The sequence below is a fragment of the Callithrix jacchus genome, chromosome 2 (genome assembly GCF_049354715.1).
Source record: "Callithrix jacchus isolate 240 chromosome 2, calJac240_pri, whole genome shotgun sequence".
NCBI lineage: Eukaryota > Metazoa > Chordata > Mammalia > Primates > Cebidae > Callithrix > Callithrix jacchus.
The window spans coordinates 188,537,082-188,556,809 of NC_133503.1; the positions used below are offsets into that span (position 1 = coordinate 188,537,082).

General features: G+C 42.9%; 1 protein-coding gene across 1 annotated transcript in view; it reads left to right on the top strand.

The window, feature by feature from the left end:
* The window catches only part of RETREG1 (reticulophagy regulator 1), a 146,880-nt gene that overhangs the window by 42,256 nt on the left and 84,896 nt on the right, over positions 1 to 19,728 (top strand). Inside the window, exons 2-3 of the mRNA XM_035291752.3 lie at positions 4,247 to 4,353; positions 11,181 to 11,211. Coding sequence (XP_035147643.1) covers positions 4,247 to 4,353; positions 11,181 to 11,211 — 138 coding nt within the window. The remainder of the gene's footprint in view (positions 1 to 4,246; positions 4,354 to 11,180; positions 11,212 to 19,728) is intronic.

Sequence of the window (19,728 nt, forward strand, 5' to 3'; positions counted from 1 at the left end):
GAGGGAAGGAGGAGCTTAGTGGGTGATAGTATGGAAGAAACAAGATTGCCCATGAACGGAGAATTATTGAAACTGGGTTTATTACACTCTGGTTTCTCTTTTTGTAGATGTTTGAAGTTTACCAAGACAAAAGCTTTTTAAAAATTACTTTGTCTAATAACCCAAGCCCTCCCAAATATTAGATACTACGTGAGAGATGAATAAAGAATAAACTCATAAGTGTTTGTAAGATTTTAATTTCTAATCACAAGTCTAAATTACTCAGCTACTCATATTTTGAAGCGAGGCCATGACACAAATCATTTTAAAAACGCTCAGATTTTTCTAAATACAGATTATTCTCTTAGGGTTTTGTTTCTCACACATTTTTGTATGACGCAAACCACCAAAGAAGCAAATATGTAGCCCTATACAGTTTGGCGTTACCCTCCGAAGCAATTGCTGGGCTTGTCTTCTCAGCTGACTGACTATTCTCAATGACCAACGAGACCTTGACCAAGGTATCAACTGGGTCCTTGCCCAGGACACAGAATAGACAGACATCCCGAGTGCTCTTTGGAGTTGCTACGGCAATGCCTTCCAAATAAAGTCTGGCAGCCAGGCCTGTGGGTCGAAGTCCTGGCATTACCTAATTTTCTTTTATATTATTCTTGGAAGTTTGTAATTTCCACTAAGAGAATAACTAACGGCCTTCACTGCTTCAGTCGGTTTTACATTTCATTGGTTTTGAAAAGATGCTTAAATGGCTTCCTTGCTAGCTCCAAAGACTTTTAAACTTGAGGGAGCTTTCTGTCTCTGCTAGGGCTTTGCCTGACCCTGCAAAGAAAGCCATTCTAAGGAAGCGTGTGGATTGAACATTGGCAGGTTTCTTCTCATGCCATGTGAGCCAGACTGCACATTACAGCTCATTAGTGGGCCCTGAGTCAGGCGAGTGATTCACAGTCAGCATTTAAACACATAATAGAATTAAATGGAAAATACTGGACTGCGTTATGAGTTGGAAGGAAAATATTATTTTTTGAGACTTGTTTTTCATTTATATGTACGTAGATATAAACGAGTATCTTACTGTGGGTTGCTATGAAATCTGCCACTTCATTGTGAGGTGGGGGAAAACTGGGAGCGCAGAGCACATGCACAAGAGCAAGGATGAAGCCCGATCTGAGAGTGAGGAGGTGGGCTCCAAACAAAACAAACACCGGCACACAACCTTGCTTAAAACAACCGAGCTGCAAAAACTGAGCAAGCGGTGACTCCGTAGTGGAGGGACAAATTTAGTGGAGGAGTAAATTCTTGTTGCCAAAGGCATGGACTGCAGCATTTCATTAATTCTGTTACTTCTGTCTTGTCTTTCAGTGCTCCTAATTCCCCATTCCCTTTTGGCCGCACAGTGCTTGCTGCCATGTAGGCAAACGACAAATATTTATTAGATGCAAATGCTAGTAATTAGACCACCTGTTTCAGGGGGCCTGCGAGGAGGAGCCCGGGGCCTGGGAATATGCATTTTGTCAAGTTTTCCAGGCAGCCAACCTGGCAGCAGTTGCAGACTGTTATTTAAGAAACACTGACCTAGTTGACCTGCTCACTTTGCTGGCCCAGGCCATACACACAGCATTCGAACCAGTGAGAGCTTGGGTAGCGCACCTTCTGGTGGAGGCTTTACCCACCACGTCACCCAGCATCTCGTGTTGATCTGCTTTTCAGCAAACATACTGCATGACTGTCTAGTAGATGGTCTGGATTCCATGCTTCCTCCCTACCCTGTCACGTTCTTTCTGTTGCCCTCAGGTGTTTCCCTAAACCACCTGTCATTTCACTTTCGTGCTCTAATCTTTAGCTTTCTTTCTGTTGCTTGTAGCATAGGACTTAATGCCGCACTCTGCCTGCCACGTCTTCTCTGAACCTGTCTCCCCAATCTTGTCTCTCTGCCAGTCTCCCACCCTCTCTTTTTGCTTTCCCTTCCTGCTGAGGCCACCCCAGACTGCTTGACATGCCACACGCACCTCACCCTTCCCTGAGTGTGATCTTCTGTTCGTGTTTTATTCTCTAATTGGAGGAGCCTCTGTTTTCATTCTGAATTGCATCCATCTCCCCAGACCAAGTTCAAGTGCTTCTTCTATAAAACCTTCCCAGCCAGGCACTGTGGTGTGTGCCTGTAATCCCAGCACTTTGGGAGGCTGAGGCGGGTGGATCATCTGAAGTCAGCAGTTGAAGACCAGCCTGGCCAAAATAGTGAAACCCAGTCTCTACTAAAAATAGAAAAAAATTAGCTGGGAGTGGTGGTGGATGCCTATTTTCCCAGCTACTCGGGAGGCTGAAGCAGGAGAATCTCTTGAACCCATGAGACAGAGGTTGCAGTGAGCTGAGATTGTGCCACTGCACTCTAGCCAGGGTGACAAGAATAAAACTCCATCTCAAAAAAAAAAAAAACACCAAAACCCAAAAAACAAGAAAAAAAAAACGCCACAAAAAGACCCTTCCCTGCTTGGGAGCTAATCCCTCCTCCCTCTCTCTGTGCCTCTCCTTGTTCTCTGCACCTCTGTGACAGCACCTGAGCCTCGGCTGCATTGGACTTCATCAGCTTGGCCTGTGTTTGTCAGATGAGAAAGCAAGTTTGTAGAAGGCAGTATTCCTGCGTTCTTTTCTTCTCTTTGTAGCCTCACAAACAATCTTAAACATTTTTTAAATTAATTTTTCTGTGAGTTCTGATCCCATCGAAGTTAATATTTATTGGCAGCTTCACCAATTAATTTGTGTCAACAGACCTGTAGTCTCATGTGAAGGGTCAGTGCTCCTTGTGACTTCTTTGCCATTGCACTTCTTTATAAATAAAACCCCAAAAAAGCACTGCAGTGTTTGTGTGCTGCTCATGGTCAAGAATTTTTAGTTTCCCTCCAGAGAGGAGGTAGACAGGTAGCAAAAGGGGAGCGTGATCTTAAAGAGAGAGAGTTAACCAACTGGATCTTTAATAGCTGCCGATTTTTTTTTTTTTTTTTTTGATATGGAGTCTTGCTCTGTCACCTAGGCTGGAGTGCGGTGGTGTGATCTCAGCTCACTGCAACCTCCACCTCTCAGGTTCAAGTGATTCTTCTGCCTCAGCCTCCCAAGGAGCTGGGACTATAGGCATGTACCACCATACCCAGCTAATTTTTGTATTTTTAGCAGAGATGGGGTTTCACTATGTTGGCCAGGATGGTCTCGATCTCTTGACCTGGTGATCTGCCTGCCTCAGCTTCCCAGAGTGCTGGGATTACGTAAATGAAAATGCAAGACAGGACGGCGAGTAGAGGGCCTCAGTGCAGCCCCTCCATGTATGTCAGAGCAGCCCTTTACTCGCCGTCCTGTCTTGCATTTTGGGAGCAATATTTTGGTCCATCCCTGAGATAGCAAATCCTCTGCCAAAATTAGAAGGTAGAGCGGAAAGCTTAGCACAAAAGTGCACAGGCTCAGACACTTTTATTTTCTGACTTTGATCCCTATATTAAATAACTTTCATGCAGTCACATGGGGTGATTTCAAAAAGTGAAATTATGCCGGGTGCTGTGGCTCACGCCTGTGATCACAGCACTTTGGGAGGCCGAGGTAGGTGGATCACTAGAGGCCAGGAGTTCATCATCAGTCTGGCCAACATGGCGAAACACTATCTCTACTAAAAATACAAAAATTAGCCAGGTATGGTGGCATACGCCTATAATCTCAGCTACTTGCAAAGCTGAGGAAGGAGAATCACTTGAACCTTGGAGGTGGAGGTTGCAGTGAGCCATGATCATGCCACTGCACTCTAGCCTGAGCAACAGAGTGAGACTCTGTCTCAAGAAAAAAAAAGTGAAATCATTATTGAATGCACTGTTTGTTTCTGTGACAGTAGGTGAACCTAATATTAAAAAGGTTAAAAGTCCTCAAGCTGGGCCGGGCGCCGTAGCTCATGCCTGTAATCCCAGCACTTTGGGAGGCTGAGGTGGGTGGATCACGAGGTCAAGAGATCGAGACCATCCTGGTCAACATGGTGAAACCCTGTCTCTACTAAAAATACAAAAAATTAGCTGGGCATGATGGCGTGTGCCTGTAATCCCAGCTACTCAGGAGGCTGAGGCAGGAGAATTGCCTGAACCCAGGAGGCGGAGATTGCGGTGAGCCGAGATCACACCATTGCACTCCCGCCTGGGTAACAAGAGCAAAACTCCATCTCAAAAAAAAAAAAAAAAGTCCTCAAGCTGAAATACTGATTTGTGTTTCACTCTTGCAGGTTCCTTGCATTGACTCCATGGAGAGTGTATCACCTGATTTCAGTCATGATACTTGGGCGTGTTATTATGCAAATAATAAAGGATATGGTTTTGTCTAGAACAAGAGGTAAGGAAACTCACATTTTATTTATACAGTATTTAATTTTCTAGACCCTGCATTTCTGATATTTGTGTAGGCGTATTAACTAATTCATCCTTTGAACAGGAGCAAATAAGGCTTTGACTTAGCTGTTTTCAATATGCTAATTTATTGAGTTGATGTTGTCTTTATAGCTACTGCTTCTGGGCAAAAGGTTTGTGCGTGCTGGTTTTTCTCTTGGCCTTAAGAGCTATTTTAAATACCACTTTAGTATTTAAGTAGGCTGCAGTGAGGATAACAGTTAAATATTTATTACATCTCACATGATGAAACTGGGCCACTGGAAAATGGACTAGTTTATGTAAAAATTTTCTTTGCCTCAGTGAAGAAAAACAACTAATTCAGAGTTTAAAAACAAGTGATGGTTAAATAAATTTTAAAAAATGAGTTGATAATGAAAAATGAATTAATTTTAACATTGAGTTTAAGAGCAAGAGGTTGGTTTAAAAAAATTTTTGTCTGGGGTGCTTTTTGAGTAATTTAACTGCATTACAAATCTGACCTCTTTTACCAATGTTTGAGCTAGTTTTTGTAAACTTGGAAAAAGCCCTCCTGGGAATAATTAAGCCCCATATACCTAAATGTAATAATAAGATAGATTTTATCAGAAATAGCCATGAGGAGGTTACAAAAGATGCATTTAATTTCACTAAATGCACCCCATATGGAGGGACGCTTTTGGTGGAGGTCTGAGTGGACTGATGCTCAGAGAACTGCCTGGATTATATTCCTGTCAGGGTTATTGAGGCCCGCCCCGTGGGAGGCACGCATCTCCTCCCTGATGGCAGCTGGAAAGCAGGGACGTAAGCTGGTATGGGTTTACTATCATGGTGTTCTAGGGATCTGCTTAAAATCCAGTTATGTTTTAAGTCTCTACAGTTTCTAAAGCAAATCATCGTGTAAGCCATCTTTAGAATGTTTTACATTCGTGTGTTTTCAGGTTTGAAGATGCTTCATTCTCAGGATTCTGGGAAGGCAAACAAATGTGGTTTTGTTCACTTTGTGCTTTCCATGGATCGTGGATTTTAGCTATATTCTTCAACGCACTCTTCCTTCTCTCCCCTTTTTCCCCTTCTCTCCATCATCACTTTCCTTTTTTGTGTTTCAGGGAACAGACACCTAACTCCCCAATTTCAGCCCAAACAGGCACTTGTTCTGATACTTACGCATGTATCAAGGCCGCCTGGAGGTGGGCCTTCCCCTCGCATTAGGGTTTCATGCCAGAGCTGGTCAGTGGGGTCAGTCCGTGGTGATCCTTATTTATCTGCCTCGATTCATATCTGATAGAGAGCCCGTTTTTCCTGACTAGACTTTGTAATATTTTCACCCTTTAGGAACTTCCTCAGGGAAATCGCAGGAGATAAAGCCAATCATAAATTTTATCTGCAACCATTTTAGCTTGGTAAAGTGAGCTAAACATGGACTCAGGAAGCAAAGTGAGCATCTTAGTGTTTCAGCGTGCATCAGATTTGGCCCTAGTCTGGGCACAAGTTATAAGGAATAGACATGCATGGAAGGCCAAAGATAAAGCTGAAAGCTGTCCTTTTCTCTCTCCAGGCCTTCACACACAGATTGTTTCCACTGTCAATTCACGGGCTTGATATTCATGCAGATGTGGAAATTTCTTACTCACAAATTGCAGGAAACCTTTACCTTGCAAACATTCAGTCCTTGAAAAACAATCAAGGTGGTAGAGTTGAAGGAACGCCAGCCTAAAAAGTTTCATCTTTGAGCTAGTTGATTCCATTCCCTGCCTGTGGAGAAGCCCCATGATAGACTGCATTTGTTTCTGTGGCTGTTGTAATAAATTACCACAAACGCGGTGTGTCATAACAGCAGAAACGTCTTCTCTTAAAGTCCAAAGTCAATGTCACTGGGCCCAAATCAGTGTTGGCAGGGCCGCACTCCCTCTGCAGTCCCTGGAGAAGGATCCGTTCCTTGCCTCTTGCGGCTCCGGGGGGTTGCAGCATTCCATGGCTGCCAGTCGCATCACTGCAGTCTCTGCTTTCACGGTCACCTGACCTTCTCTTCTGTCTATGTCAAATCTTTCCATCTTCCTTTTGTAAGTACACTTGTGATGGCATTTGGGGCCTACCTAGATAATTCAGTATGGTTTCTCATCTCACATTTGTTAACCTAATCGTATCAGCAGAGACCCTTTGTCCATATGAAGTGACAATCACAGATTCCAGGGATTGCGACTTGATATCTTTGTGAGCTATGAGTCAGCCTCCTATACCATCTGAACCTCTCTGTCCTGTAACGTGGCAGAAACCATCCTCATACCACAGGGCTTTATAAGAGGGCAATCAAAGCATCAAGTAGAAGTGCCTTCAGCACAGTTGCTGTCTACTTTGCCCAGCTGACATATCATCAGGGCCACATGGGGTTTATGCATTCCTGGGTCAGTCCGTGTTGAGCTCTTTTCTGTGCTGATGCCCATTCTGGGTGCTGGGCTCCTCTTGGGGAAGCAGTCCCAGCTGGCCTCTGCCCAGGTAGAACCTCCCCTCAGTCCTGTACATCAGGCTTTTGCCCAAGGCCAGGCTTTGAGTCTTCACTGGATGACATTGCCCTAAGTGTAGCATTTCTACTGCATGAAAAATTAAAAAAAATAGGAAAGATTCCTCTGTCTTCCTAGAGCTCTGTAGTCTGTGCTGAAGAAGCTCTGGCGCCAGCTTCATCCTCCTTCAGTAGAGTCTCTTAGGACAAAGGCCCATTGGGGAGCCCTGTGAATAGTTGGCAGCAGCCCCATCCCGCAGGCCTCCTAGCGCAGGGCACTGCTGCGATGAATCAGTCTCTGCAGGGGACAGTTTGGCTTCACATTAGATCCAGATGCAGTTATGGTAACTCCATGGCTTCAATCAGAGCTGCCAGCTGCTCTTGTTAGATGCCCTGGCTTATAGCAATGACAATGGTAATGGAAGGACAACCAAGTCAGCAGTGCTCTCCCCTTCTCTCTCTTCCAACTTCTCTGCTTCCCATGTTTTCTTGCTAAAAATATGAAATTTTATTGTTGAGAGTTTGAGTTTAATTGTATCCTTCCCCCAGTTATTATTTTTGTTTGATTCTCTCATAAATTTTTAAGTGTACAGTATTGTTACCTGTGCATGTTGTTGTACGGCAGATACCTAGCACGTTTTCTTTCTTTTTTTTTTTTTTTTTGAGACGGAATTTCGCTCTTGCTACCGAGGCTGGAGTGCAATGGCGCAATCTCGGCTCACCGCAACCTCCGCCTCCTGGGTTCACGCAATTCTCCTGCCTCAGCCTCCTGAGTAGCTGGGATTACAGGCACGCGCCACCACGCCCAGCTATTTTTTTGTATTTTTAGTAGAGACGGGGTTTCACCATGTTGACCAGGATGGTCTCGATCTGTTGACCTCATGATCCACCCGCCTCGGCCTCCCAAAGTGCTGGGATTACAGGCTTAAGTCACCGCGCCCGGCCCCTAGCACGTTTTCATCTTTGATGACTGCAACTCTGTTCCCATGGAACAGCCAAATCCCCCTGTCCCCCGATCCGCCTTCCTCCAGCCCCTGGCAGCCACCATTCTACTTTCTGCTTCCATGACTTTGACAACTCCCAGTTGTTATCTTTGATACCATCTTAAGTGCTTAATACGAAATAGATGGACCAGGCCAGGTGCGGTGGCTCATGCCTATAATCCCAGCATTTTGGGAGGCCAGGGCGGGCAGATCACTTGAGGTCAGGAGTTCAAGGCCAGCCTGGCCAACATGGTGAAACTTCATCTCTACTAAAAATACAAAAATTAACCAGGTGTGGTGGTGGGCACCTGCAATCCCAGTTACTCAGGAGGCTGAGGCAGGAGAATCACTTGAACCAGGGAGGTGGAGGTTGCAGAGATCATACCATTGTACTCCAGCCTGGGTGACAGAGCAAGACTCTATCTAAAAAAAAAAAAAGAAAAGCAGTGATACCTTCTTGTGAGTGAATCTTTGTGAAAACTATGGGAGCCCTTGCCTATTTTGTATGGCCGGTGAACATCCTCTCTCTGTGATGGATTTCTCTCTTTCCCTCTATCTCTCTCCTTGTTGTGTACCTTGAGTGTGTGCTTCCCTGCATTGCTTTGTCTGAGTTCTGGGGAACTCTTCTGTGGCCTGGAAAACTCCTGCTGCATCCTGAAACTTTTCTTTGACTAGCTTCTTTCTCACTGAGGTAGAACTGGTCATTTCTGCCCCAGCTTTTCTTTTCTTTTCTTTTCCCCTTCCTCCCTCCCTCCCTCCCTCCCTCCCTCCCTCCCTCCCTCCCTCCCTCCCTCCTTCCTTCCTTCCTTCCTTCCTTCCTTCCTTCCTTCCTTCCTTCCCTCCCTCCCTCTGCTGTTCAGGCTGGAGTACAGTGGTGTGATTGTAGCTTACTGCAGCCTTGAGCTGCTGGGTCAAGTGATCCTCCTACCTCAGACTCCTGAGTAGCTAGGACTACAGGTGCATGCCACCACACTTGGCTAATTTTCCTTTTTAAGCTTTCGTAGAGATGGGGTCTTGCTTTGTTCCCAGGCTGATCTCAACTCCTGGCCTCAAGCAATCCTCCCACTTTGGCCTCCCAAGCACTGGGATTACAGGTGTGAGCCAGTGTGCCTGGCCCCAGCTCTCTTGAAGATCTCTAGCTACTGCCCTGTTCTGTGGGAGGAGGGCTCAGTGGGTGGCCCTGTGGCTCCCCAAAGCCACCTGTGGAGCATCTGCAACCACTGCTGCTTTATACTTTCCTTCCTGTGAAATCTGGCCTCAGCACCCTGGTTGCTGTCAACTGTGGTCTCAGTAAGGATTGTGGCCCATGAACTGTAGTCCTTCCTGCACTCCCCATTCTCTGTCATTTCAGCTTGTACTCTGATAACTTGTTGGATGGCCTGGATTTGGTTGCCTATCAGGTAGCCTCATCTGTGACCTTGGCCTTTGGAAGCAGCGTGTCTGAGAGTGAGTTCTCAGCATACCCTCTCTCCATTCCTCGCTGGCCTCTTGTGCCTGATAAACTAGCTCTCTGACTCTTGGATGGACTCTTTCCCTGCTAGGTCTCTTGCCGCTTGTACTATTTCTCAGCCCTGTCTTTAGACTGATTTCCTCCCTCTATTCAGCTTCCTCTTGGTCCATGCTCAATGGTTACAGAGATGCTTTCCTTACCATTCTAAAGGTCCTTGTTTCCTTATCCATCAGCCATACCCATTTCTTTACTTTTTAAATAATGAAACAAACAAGCAAATGCCTGTCCTATACCATTATCTACTTTTTCCACTCTTGGCTCCAGGCTTATTAGAGAAATGTCAAATGACAAGCTCTCCAACTTTCCAACTTTAGTTGAGACCTCACTATTGCTCACAGTCCTCTGGGTTCGAGTTCTCAATTTGTTTTCATATGCCACCTTCCTCTAACAAGTCTGAAGAAGTTTATTTGAAACATAAGCACTAAACTGTTCAAAAGAGGTCTGGAAGAGGAGCAATAGTCTAACATGGTAACCATTGATTGAGCAATAGATTTATCCTCATGCTTACTGGCAGACAAGGGGAAAAGGAAAACCAGATCAATCACACAATTCTACTTATCTGAAAAAAACAAATGAAGCAAGCAATTTCGAGAAACTTATTTCCGGACATAAAGGTTAAGAAGGATTTATCCCATAGATCTTTGATTGGGGATATTGAAAAACATAACAGACATAAAGGTTAAGAAGGATTTATCTCATAGATCTTTGATTGGGGATGTTGAAAAACATAAGGGACAATACCTTTGGTTTGTTTGTTTTTTTTTGAGATGGGGTTTTGCTCTTGTTGCCCAGGCTGGAGTGCAATGACGTGATCTCGCTCACTGCAGCCTCCACCTCCCAGGCTCAAGCGATTTTCCTGCTTCAGCTTCCTGAGTAGCTGGGATTACAGACATACACCACCATACCTGGCTAATTTTTTTTTTTGTATTTTTAGTAGAGGTGGGGTTTCTCCATGTTGGTCAGGCTATTCTTGAACTCCTGACCTCAGGTGATCTGCCTGCCTCAGCCTCCCAAGGTGCTGAAATTACAGGCATGAGCTACCGTGCCTGGCCACCTTCGGCTTTTTGTTAGATGGAAAATGCAGAAGCTTCCTCATGGTCATTTCCTGTAATGAACTGCATTAAAGCTGGTAGCTGGGAGCATAATATCAAGATATAGTCAAATAAAGGTGTTCATTGGAAAATTAGGAAAGCAAATTAGATCTAGGTGTGCATATGGATATATATATGTGTGTGTGTGTATTTATGTTGATTTCATTTACACCTAGATAAAAGTCAAAACATCTAAAGAATAAATAGATAAAAATCTCCTGTTTTCAAATAACAGTTCTCCTTTGGTCAGCACCATGTCAAGACTCACCTTAGACCCCGCTTCTGCTACTGGCACTTTTTGAGCAGCTGCATTTTCTGTCTTCCCTGAACTCAAATGGCATGTGTCTCCGTCTTGTGTAGTTAGTTCCTGTACCACCTGTCTTGGTTCATATTTACTTGGGTGTATATTTCATCTTCCCCAGGGGACAATGAAGTCCCTGAGGCAGGGTCCATGTATTACAGAGTATCCTGTCTCCCACAGTACCCACCCAAGTGTTTTACATGTAGAAAGGTCTCCATAAATATATGTGGATGAATTGCCTAAATTTCTGGCAACATGGTGCCAGAAGTATACACTGTATGACTTGTTGGTGTCCTGCATGTTAAAGATCTGAGCATTCCACTTTAAATAGCTTCAGCGAGTTCTAAGTTGAGACATCTGTCAGGAGAAAATGCCTCTGTTAAGTTTCACATTCTGCTTCTCTGTTGCAGGTGCACAGTTGTGGAGAAGCCTCAGTGAAAGGTAGGGAACTTTCCTTCCGTTTGCACTTCATGGAGGGAGGGCGAGGGAGGGGACTGAGCCACCAAGATGTAGCTCTGAAATAGAATTTTAGTGACAGAAATCTAAATCCAGGAATAATTTACCAGAGTGGGGAAATAAAGAAGTTACAGGGAGGCCAAGGATAAAGTTGGGGCTCACTCTAGGAAGTGGTGTGTATCTTGCTATGATACGGGCAACATGAATTTATGAGAATTGTAATGTGTGAGGCTTTAGAAGGGAGGCGAGAGAGGGAGGCATTTTCTTTTGGGATTTCCATTCAGACTTCATTTTTTGGATGTGAACAAAACAGCTGTGTTGGGAGAACAGGGCTGCACTGAGTTGGAGAAGTCTCCTGGAATGTTTTTGAGGGTTAGCCATGCTGTCAGTTCAGAGGACCATAGGGTGGGGGGAACACAGAGATGGGGTGAGAGGCTGCAAGAGAGAGGGTGCAAGAGATGCTGACCACCACTGGGATCCTTGCCCAGCCCAAGGCAAACATCAGCTCTTTTATGTAATGTCCACCATTCATTCATTCTATGGTAAAGGAGCTGATTCCAAATGGACATGGAAAGGGCTGGGGCAGTTGATTGAGGGGACCACAGTGCACTCCACCAGCCGGGTGTGTGAGAGGCAGAAAAATGAGTGGAGTATGGGGAGAATATTGCAGCAAAATGAATTTTTGCAGGAATTTGTTTTTAAAATTTCTGCCTTAAAATATATTTGTATTACTTAAAAAGGATGGCTGAGGACCCTGACATGTATACAAGTGGACATCACGAAATGAATTGTGTGAAAGGAGGACAAAATAATGCCATGAAAAATCTTATTTAAAAAAATCACCCAGTCTGGGCACGGTGGCTCATGTCTGTAATCCCAGCACTATGGGAGGCTAGGGTGGGTGGATCACCTGAGGTCAGGAGCTCGAGACCAGCCTGACCAACATGGAGAAACCCTGTCTCTATTAAAAATATAAAATTAGCCGAGTGTGGTGGCACATGCCTGTAATCCCAGCTACTTGGGAGGCTGAGGCAGGAGAATCACTTGAACTGGGGAGGCAGAGGTTGCAGTGAGCCAAGATCACACCATTGTACTCCAGCCTGGGTGACTAGAACAAAATTCTTTCTGAAAAAAAAGAATCACCCGGTATTTTATGTAATGCACCTTTGGAAGCTGTGATAGAAATAAGGCTTATTTCAGCTATAAAGGTTCATTTCATGATCAATTTACAACTGCTTTCTTATTTCTTCATTTCAAATCGCAAATATTCATGGACAGAATGCAGACTTGCCAAGAGACTCAGGAGAGAGGATGACACTGGATATAAGGAGAGAAATGTGATCCTTGGTGCTTCTTATGGAGGTTGGGGGTGGCCTGGGAGGGGTGGGCTGGCCCCAGGGAGGAGCTGGCACAGGTTCTGGCAGGCATTGGTCTTGCCCTGTGCTCTGATCTGTGTGCTGTGCACAGGCAGGTTAAGGTTCTCTTTCTATTTTATAGAAACTTGCTTGTGGGAATGTCAAGATAGACCTCTAGATTACTCTTATGAGACAGGGAAACAGCCATGTGTTTGGAATTGATTAAAATGTGTTTTGGGTTTTGCTGTCTATCTGCTTCCATGCTTCACCTGCTTTTTCTACATTGTCATCTTTGAGGGAAAGCATTTAAGTCAAAAACTGTAAGAGAATGTCTCAGCTGGAAATGGGATCTGCCTTATGCATTATAATGTTGGAAATCAGTAAAAGACATGTATGAAGACAAGGGACTTCATACATAGTTTGTTCAGTGTGAGTTTCTGGAATTATTTTAAATGGCAGTTGTGCACAGGCAATACTTTTCTTTACTGACAGAGTTTTATCAATAGTAAAGAGGAGGATAAAGAAGAGAATGAAAAGCAAACTGAGAATTTAAAATCTGATTCCTAAGCAGAAAATACATTTCTGACCCAGGAGTCTAGAGCAGATAAGAAATACTGCTTATGTTTAGATTTCTTTTAAAAATGAATAACAGAAAAGTTTGTATTCATGTAATAAAATAATTTGTGTAATTGGAAATAGAAATTTAAGGTATGCTATCTAATGCATATGATGACATAATTTCTACAATCATGATAAAATATGTACAGTGACTCATTTAACAAAAGCTTCCTCTTTTCTTTTCCAGTATTTTCATTCACCCAACAAGTAAGGTTTGAAATACATGATAAAAGGATTTCTATTTTTAGACTTTATGGATAGAAATAAAGATTAATTTCAAAAAACTCTTTAATAGAAAAACATTTCTATCTAGTAATAGAAATACATTTTACCCACACAGATCATCTTTATAAATTAATCGATTAATTTAGGAATTAATAATTTGATAAGAGATAGGAACTGGGATAGGCTGGGCATGGCTCTCATTTTTGTTTGCCAGATCCATTATGTTAAAGACATTTATGGGCCAGGTGTGGTGTCTTATATCTGTAATCCCAGAAATTTGGGAGGCCAAGGAAGGCAGATCGCTTGATCCCAGGTGTTTGAAACCAGCCTGGGCAATGTAGGGAGACCCTGACTTTATAGTAAACACAAAAATTAGCTGGGCATGATGTCACATGCCAGTAATTCGAGCTACTTTGGAGGCTGAGGTGGGAGAATCACTTGAACCCAGGAAGCAGAGGTTGCAGTGAGCGGAGATCACACCACTGCACTCCAGCCTGGGCAACAGAGTGAGGCCTTGTCTTAAAAATAACATAAAATAAAGACATTTACTTTATTCCTACAGAAGTGTGTAGGCTCTGAGGAGTGATTCCTGCTAACTAAACCTTTAAGACAATGATTTTAAATATGAGTGAGACGGATCGAGCTCCGCTAAGGAATTAAACTGTTCCATCAGTTTGAATCTTGCATTAATGGGTTCCCTCACACAGGCATAATGTACATAATGAATCCATATAAAAACTCACAAATGGTGGCTGAGATCCTGTCAACTTTCAGCCCAATACAATACAAATCCAGAGTTATAATGCGTAAACAATTCAAAAGTAAAGTTTATAACGGAAATGTCAACAAGTCGTAACTACTGCACATTACTACTGATGGGCTCCACGATACCTGAACCAGGCACAGCACATTTTTAAAAACAGTTTTAGATTTACAGAAAATTGAGAAGATAGTACAGACTTTCCATATACTCCCCTACCCTGGAAACAGTTTCCCCCATTAATAGCATCCTACATTGGTGTGGTACATTCGTTACAATTAACAAAGCAATAGCGAATTCCTTCTTATTAACTAATGTCCATGCTTTACTCTGATTTCCTTAGTTCTTAGCTGATGTCACTTTTGTATTCCAGGATCCTGTCTAGTATCCCACACTGCATTTATTCGTCATGTCCCTTTAAACTCCTCTTAGCTGTGCCAGTTTTTGAGACTTTTCTTGTTTGGGTTGATAGGGACAGTTTTGAGGAATACTAGTCATTGTTGCCCCCTCTTGAAATTTGTCTGATGTTTTTCTCATGATTAGATTGAGGGTATGTGTTTTTGGGAGAGAACCTCAGCGGTAAAGTATCATTTCCATCATCCTATCAAGGGTACAAGCCATCAACATGTGTTATGGCTGAAGTAGTGTATGTCAGGCACCTCCAAGTTGGTTTTCTTAAGCAGGAGAATCTACTGGGGAAACTGAATTAAGATTTGAAAGCTGTTGATGAGAACAGAGCCAGGGATTTGGATGTTTGCTGAAGATGGCACCCTTAAGGCACGCGGGGTCTAGTCCTGTGCCCACCTTGGGGCTGGCTGTTTGGGACCCATGTCCTAGTCCTGCCCACCACAGATATTCTGGGCTGCCTTGGGTAAGCGTCTTAAGCTTTCTATGCCTGGGTTACCTCATTTGTCAGGCAAGGAAATTGATGCTTTCTCTCTAATGGCGGTTGGGGGAAGATGAGACAAGTGGAGCTAGTGCAATTTCAAAGGATTTAAAAAAGGATTCCATGCTCTTTGACTCAGAGTTCTTTCAGATTTACTGATAATCAGTTTGACTGGTCAAGGTATTATCTCCCCTTCTTTCCTGCACCCACAACCCTTCTAATGCATCAAAAATTTGCATGTGAGAATTTCTGCTGTGTGCCTTCTCTTAATTCAGAAGCTGTTTGAGCATCTAATGATTATTTCGAAAAATATTAGCACAGCAGAACCAAAGGACATACTTTGCTAACTGTTAGGTTTGGTCAGAGACTGAGTACCTATCTATTTTAGGGCTTCTGTTGGAAAAAAGTGCTAACAAAGGCTTTCTCTCCTTTGGGGAAGTGCTCACATGCCCCGGAGAAGGCAGGCTATGGACATGCCATTTATAGGAAGGGTTTCATTCATTCTAGAATTGCCTAGGTGTATATCCAGGTACAACTGACTTCCATCCTCGTCCCAGCCCTATAGCTTGTGGTCCTGCCGACTTCACTTCTCTTTGGGCGTCAGCTTTTCCTCTGCTTAGTGGGAGGTACAAGTGAACGGTTGCAAGTATCCCATATAGCCTGTATGATGTATGATGTACGTATATGATGTGTATGACGGTGCAATTTGAGGGATTTATTGTCCCTTTCATATTGTCTTTTTACGCTAAGTTACACCAAAGGGATACTTTCCTCTGTATGTCCACTGCGGTTTCCAATGTGTAACGCTATTCACCACATTGGAGATGTGAAATTAAATATGATTCCTTGAATTTCTTTGATGATTTGGTATGTTGTCTGCAGTGATTCTCAGCATCTGGCTCTAGATAATGCTTATATTTTTAACACTGAAAAATTTATTTCCAGGATAAAATACAGTGACTGATAAGTAGATCTTTGGAGGCAGAGAGAGTTGCTCTTTTGCTCATGTGAGCCATGTGGGATTAGGTTTTTTCACCTCCACGTTCATAGGTGCTGAGCTCAGAAACCTCCCTTCACATGGCAGGAGCTAGAAATCACCTCCAACTGCCCTTTGGCTGCACAGCTGAGGTTCTCAGGCTAGCCAGCAAGGCTTAGTTTTTCTTCTCTCTGGCATTGGGCTAGATCTCAGAATAAGCCAAGCCTTCTTTCCGTGGAGGTTCAGGACCTTTAAGAAGCATTCCTAGTATTAATTTCACTGTTAAAAAAGTGGATCAAATAGTGAAGCATTCATCACTTACGGTGTCATTTTTTTTTTTTTTCTTTTTTTTTTTTTTATTGGGGGGGAGGAAGGCAGGAAGGAAGGGAAGAAGGACGGTAGGGAGGAAGGAAGGGATGAAGGAAGGAAGGAAGGGAGGAAGCGGGGAGGGAGGGAGGGAGGGAGGGAAGGGAAGAAAGGAAATCAAGCAATGAAAGAGACATTGCCGACCTGGATCTAGAGGTTTACAAGTTGATTTCTTTTTTTTTGAGAGAAGGAAAGAAAAAAAAAATAAGTAAAGGAGAGGAAGAAAGAGGAAGAGAAAGAGGGAGAGTAAATGGAAATATTGCTTTATTTTGAAAAAAATTGGGTATTAATAATGGCCAATCAATGTTTCATTTAAACTAATGGGTAGGTGTGATGTGGTATTGACTTTTTTTTTTTTTTTTTGAGACTGAGTTTCACTCTTGTTGCCCAGGCTGGAATGCAGTGGCGTGATCTCAGCTCTCTGCAACCTCTGCCTCACGGGTTCAAGCGATTCTCTTGCTTCAGCCTCCCAAGTAGCTGGGATTACAGGTGTGGCACTACCACACCTGACTAATTTTGTATTTTTAGTAGAGATGGGGTTTCTCCATGTTGGTCAGGCTGGTCTTGAACTCCCGACCTCAGGTGATCTGCCTGCCTCGGCCTACCAAAGTGCTGGGATTACAGGTGTGAGCCACTGTGCCTGGCCTCATGGTGCCATTGTTAAGCTTTTATATTGAGAAATAACTTCATCTTTCCTTCCCTACAATCCTAATGACTTGTTATATGTGTCACAAACTATTATTTATTCTTTGGGAAAAACTGCTTTTGTCAACTACACTAAGCTTAAAAGATTTCCTTCAAAATTTAGCATGAAGATGGCAGTAGATGCGTACACTTATGCAGGTGTGATTTTTCTGGATGTTTAGAGAGTATTCATAAAGTTCACAAATGTTATACTGCGCCTAATATTAAACCCAGAGTCTGATTTTTTATGGCCTCATCAACAATCAAAATTAGATAATTTTAATCATATGCCATTCACACGTCAGTGTTTGTACCTGGAAAATTCATTTGTGAAAATGTGGTTCTCAGTGGGTGTGTTCTGAGAAGGGTCCATACTTGACCTATTTCTTTAATAAACACTAACTCTCCAATCTGTGAACAGGATTTATACAGAGCTGTCTGTCAACAGAACCAAATTGACATCTATCTTTTTCGTTCATTTCTAGCACTGAATTGAAATCTGATCGATAGTATTATAATAGCTTTTCCTTTCTGCATGAAACTGTAGCATTTGATTAAATCAAGTCCTCTTAACAAATGAGAAAGTATGCATGTGGCCTTTTCTGTGTGCACCTTTAAAAACATAAAATTGTTTTCAGTTTGGCCAGGTTTTTCTAAGTATGAATAAATTAGAAAGAAGTAACTTTATATACAACAAATCATTCAAAATTTCTTTAATAGTTGGTACATTTTAACTCAAATTAAGAAGTTATTCTCGACATAAATCTTGTTTTATTGTTTGGTGCCAATTTAAAGAAAACAATTTTTTCCTTGGCATCTAAAGCTTGAAACTCGAAAGTTATGGCTGAGAGCTATGGGATTTCCTGACAGATATTCCAGGAATCCAAATGCCCCTGGCCGTGTGCTGTCTTCAGGAAGTGGGCGGGGCTTCTCAAGCTTGCAGCTGGGCCATTGCATCTGCTGGCCTTACCTTGAGCTGATTCTTGAGAGTTGGAGCACAGATTTCACAGGGTCAGTCTTTCTAGAGCCAGCAGGGATTAGCAAGGGAGTCCTGAGTTTTTTTGCCTCTAGCTTGGTCAGATGGTGGGAGTCCTCAGCCTTTTTTCCTCTCAAACTCTCAGGGGGAAGCACTTGTGTGTTCCTGATTCTTGCAGTGAAATGCTCTTTTGTTTTGTGGGCTTCCAGATAACTGCCAGTGAAAGTGCTCTAGCTGGTTGTATGCTTCCGAGCGGCAGGGGACGGGGCGGGGGCGAGGAGGGTTAAAGGTGGGAAGGTGAAAGGATTCAAGAATCTTTGGTTATAAAACCCAAGTCCTTGATACTCACCCAGCTTATAGGCCCAGAACAAATTGGAGCACTTAAATCAGAGATGTCTAAGACATTAAATTCTTGAGCACAACATTATGTCACTTTTAAAAGTAAAAAGTCATCTAGTGTTTGCCAAATTGTCTCCTCTGATGAATGGAACTTAGTGAGAAAAATGCATTTTTGTATACATGACTCATATCTTTATTTATATCAAACTTGCCTGGAAGTCCCAAATAAAAGACATAAAATATTTACCTGATGGCCTAAGAGGTTTGATCTCTCACCGTGTTAAGTGCAACAGTAATTCTGACATTCTTGTGTTGAAACTACTGGACTTCACAGTTTGATTTTGTTCTAATGTGTCTTAAAGTCACCTTCTAACTTGCACTTCATAACCTTGTGCCTGCATCCTGTAACTTGTACAGTAAGACTTGAACCTTGTTAATAAGACATCGTATTTGAAAGCTATATTTTTTAGTTTTGTGTTCAGTCACAACTATAGAAAGAGAGCCACATCTCTATGAGTTTTAAAAGACATTCTTGCTGTGACAGATACATTGGTGTCTTAGTCTGTTTTGTGTTACTAGAACAGATTATCTGAGACTAGGCAATGTATAAAGGAAAAATTTATTGCTTATAGTTCTGAAGGCTGAGAAATCCAAGGTCAGGGGGCTGGCATCTATTGAGAACCTTCTTGCTGTATCATCTCATGGGGAGGATGGAAGGGCAGGAGAACCCGAGAGAGCAAGAAAGGGCCTAACTCTCTTTGTTGTTGTTTGTTTTATTTTTTTAAGAGACAGAGTCTTGCTCTGTCACCCAGGCTGGAGTGCAGTGGTGCCATCACAGTCTGCTCTAGTGTCAAACTCCTGGGCTCAAGCAGTCTTCCTGCCTCAGCTCCCTGAGTAGCTGTGACTGCAGCCATGCACCACCACGCTCAGCTCAAACTCACTTTTAGTTTTTTCATTACTTTTTTTCTTATTTATTTTCAATCTCCTTTTAAATTTTTGTTTTATCTTTCTTTTTCTGATTTTTCTCAAACTCATTTTGATAACAAGCCCACTGTCATGATAACTAACCAACTCCTGCTATAAAAACATTAATCTGTTCATGAAGGCAGAGCCCCCATGTCTTAATCACATCTTAGTATCATCTTGATGGCAATTAAATTTCAACATGAGTTTTGCAGGGGACATTCAAACCAGAGCAATTAGATTGAATGAAAAATCATCCCTCAAAAGAATCGTTTAAATTCAGAATATGCTGAAACATATGCATTATGCGTAAGCAGATCTGTGCTTGGCTCACTCTTCGGCCGAAGAGGCCTA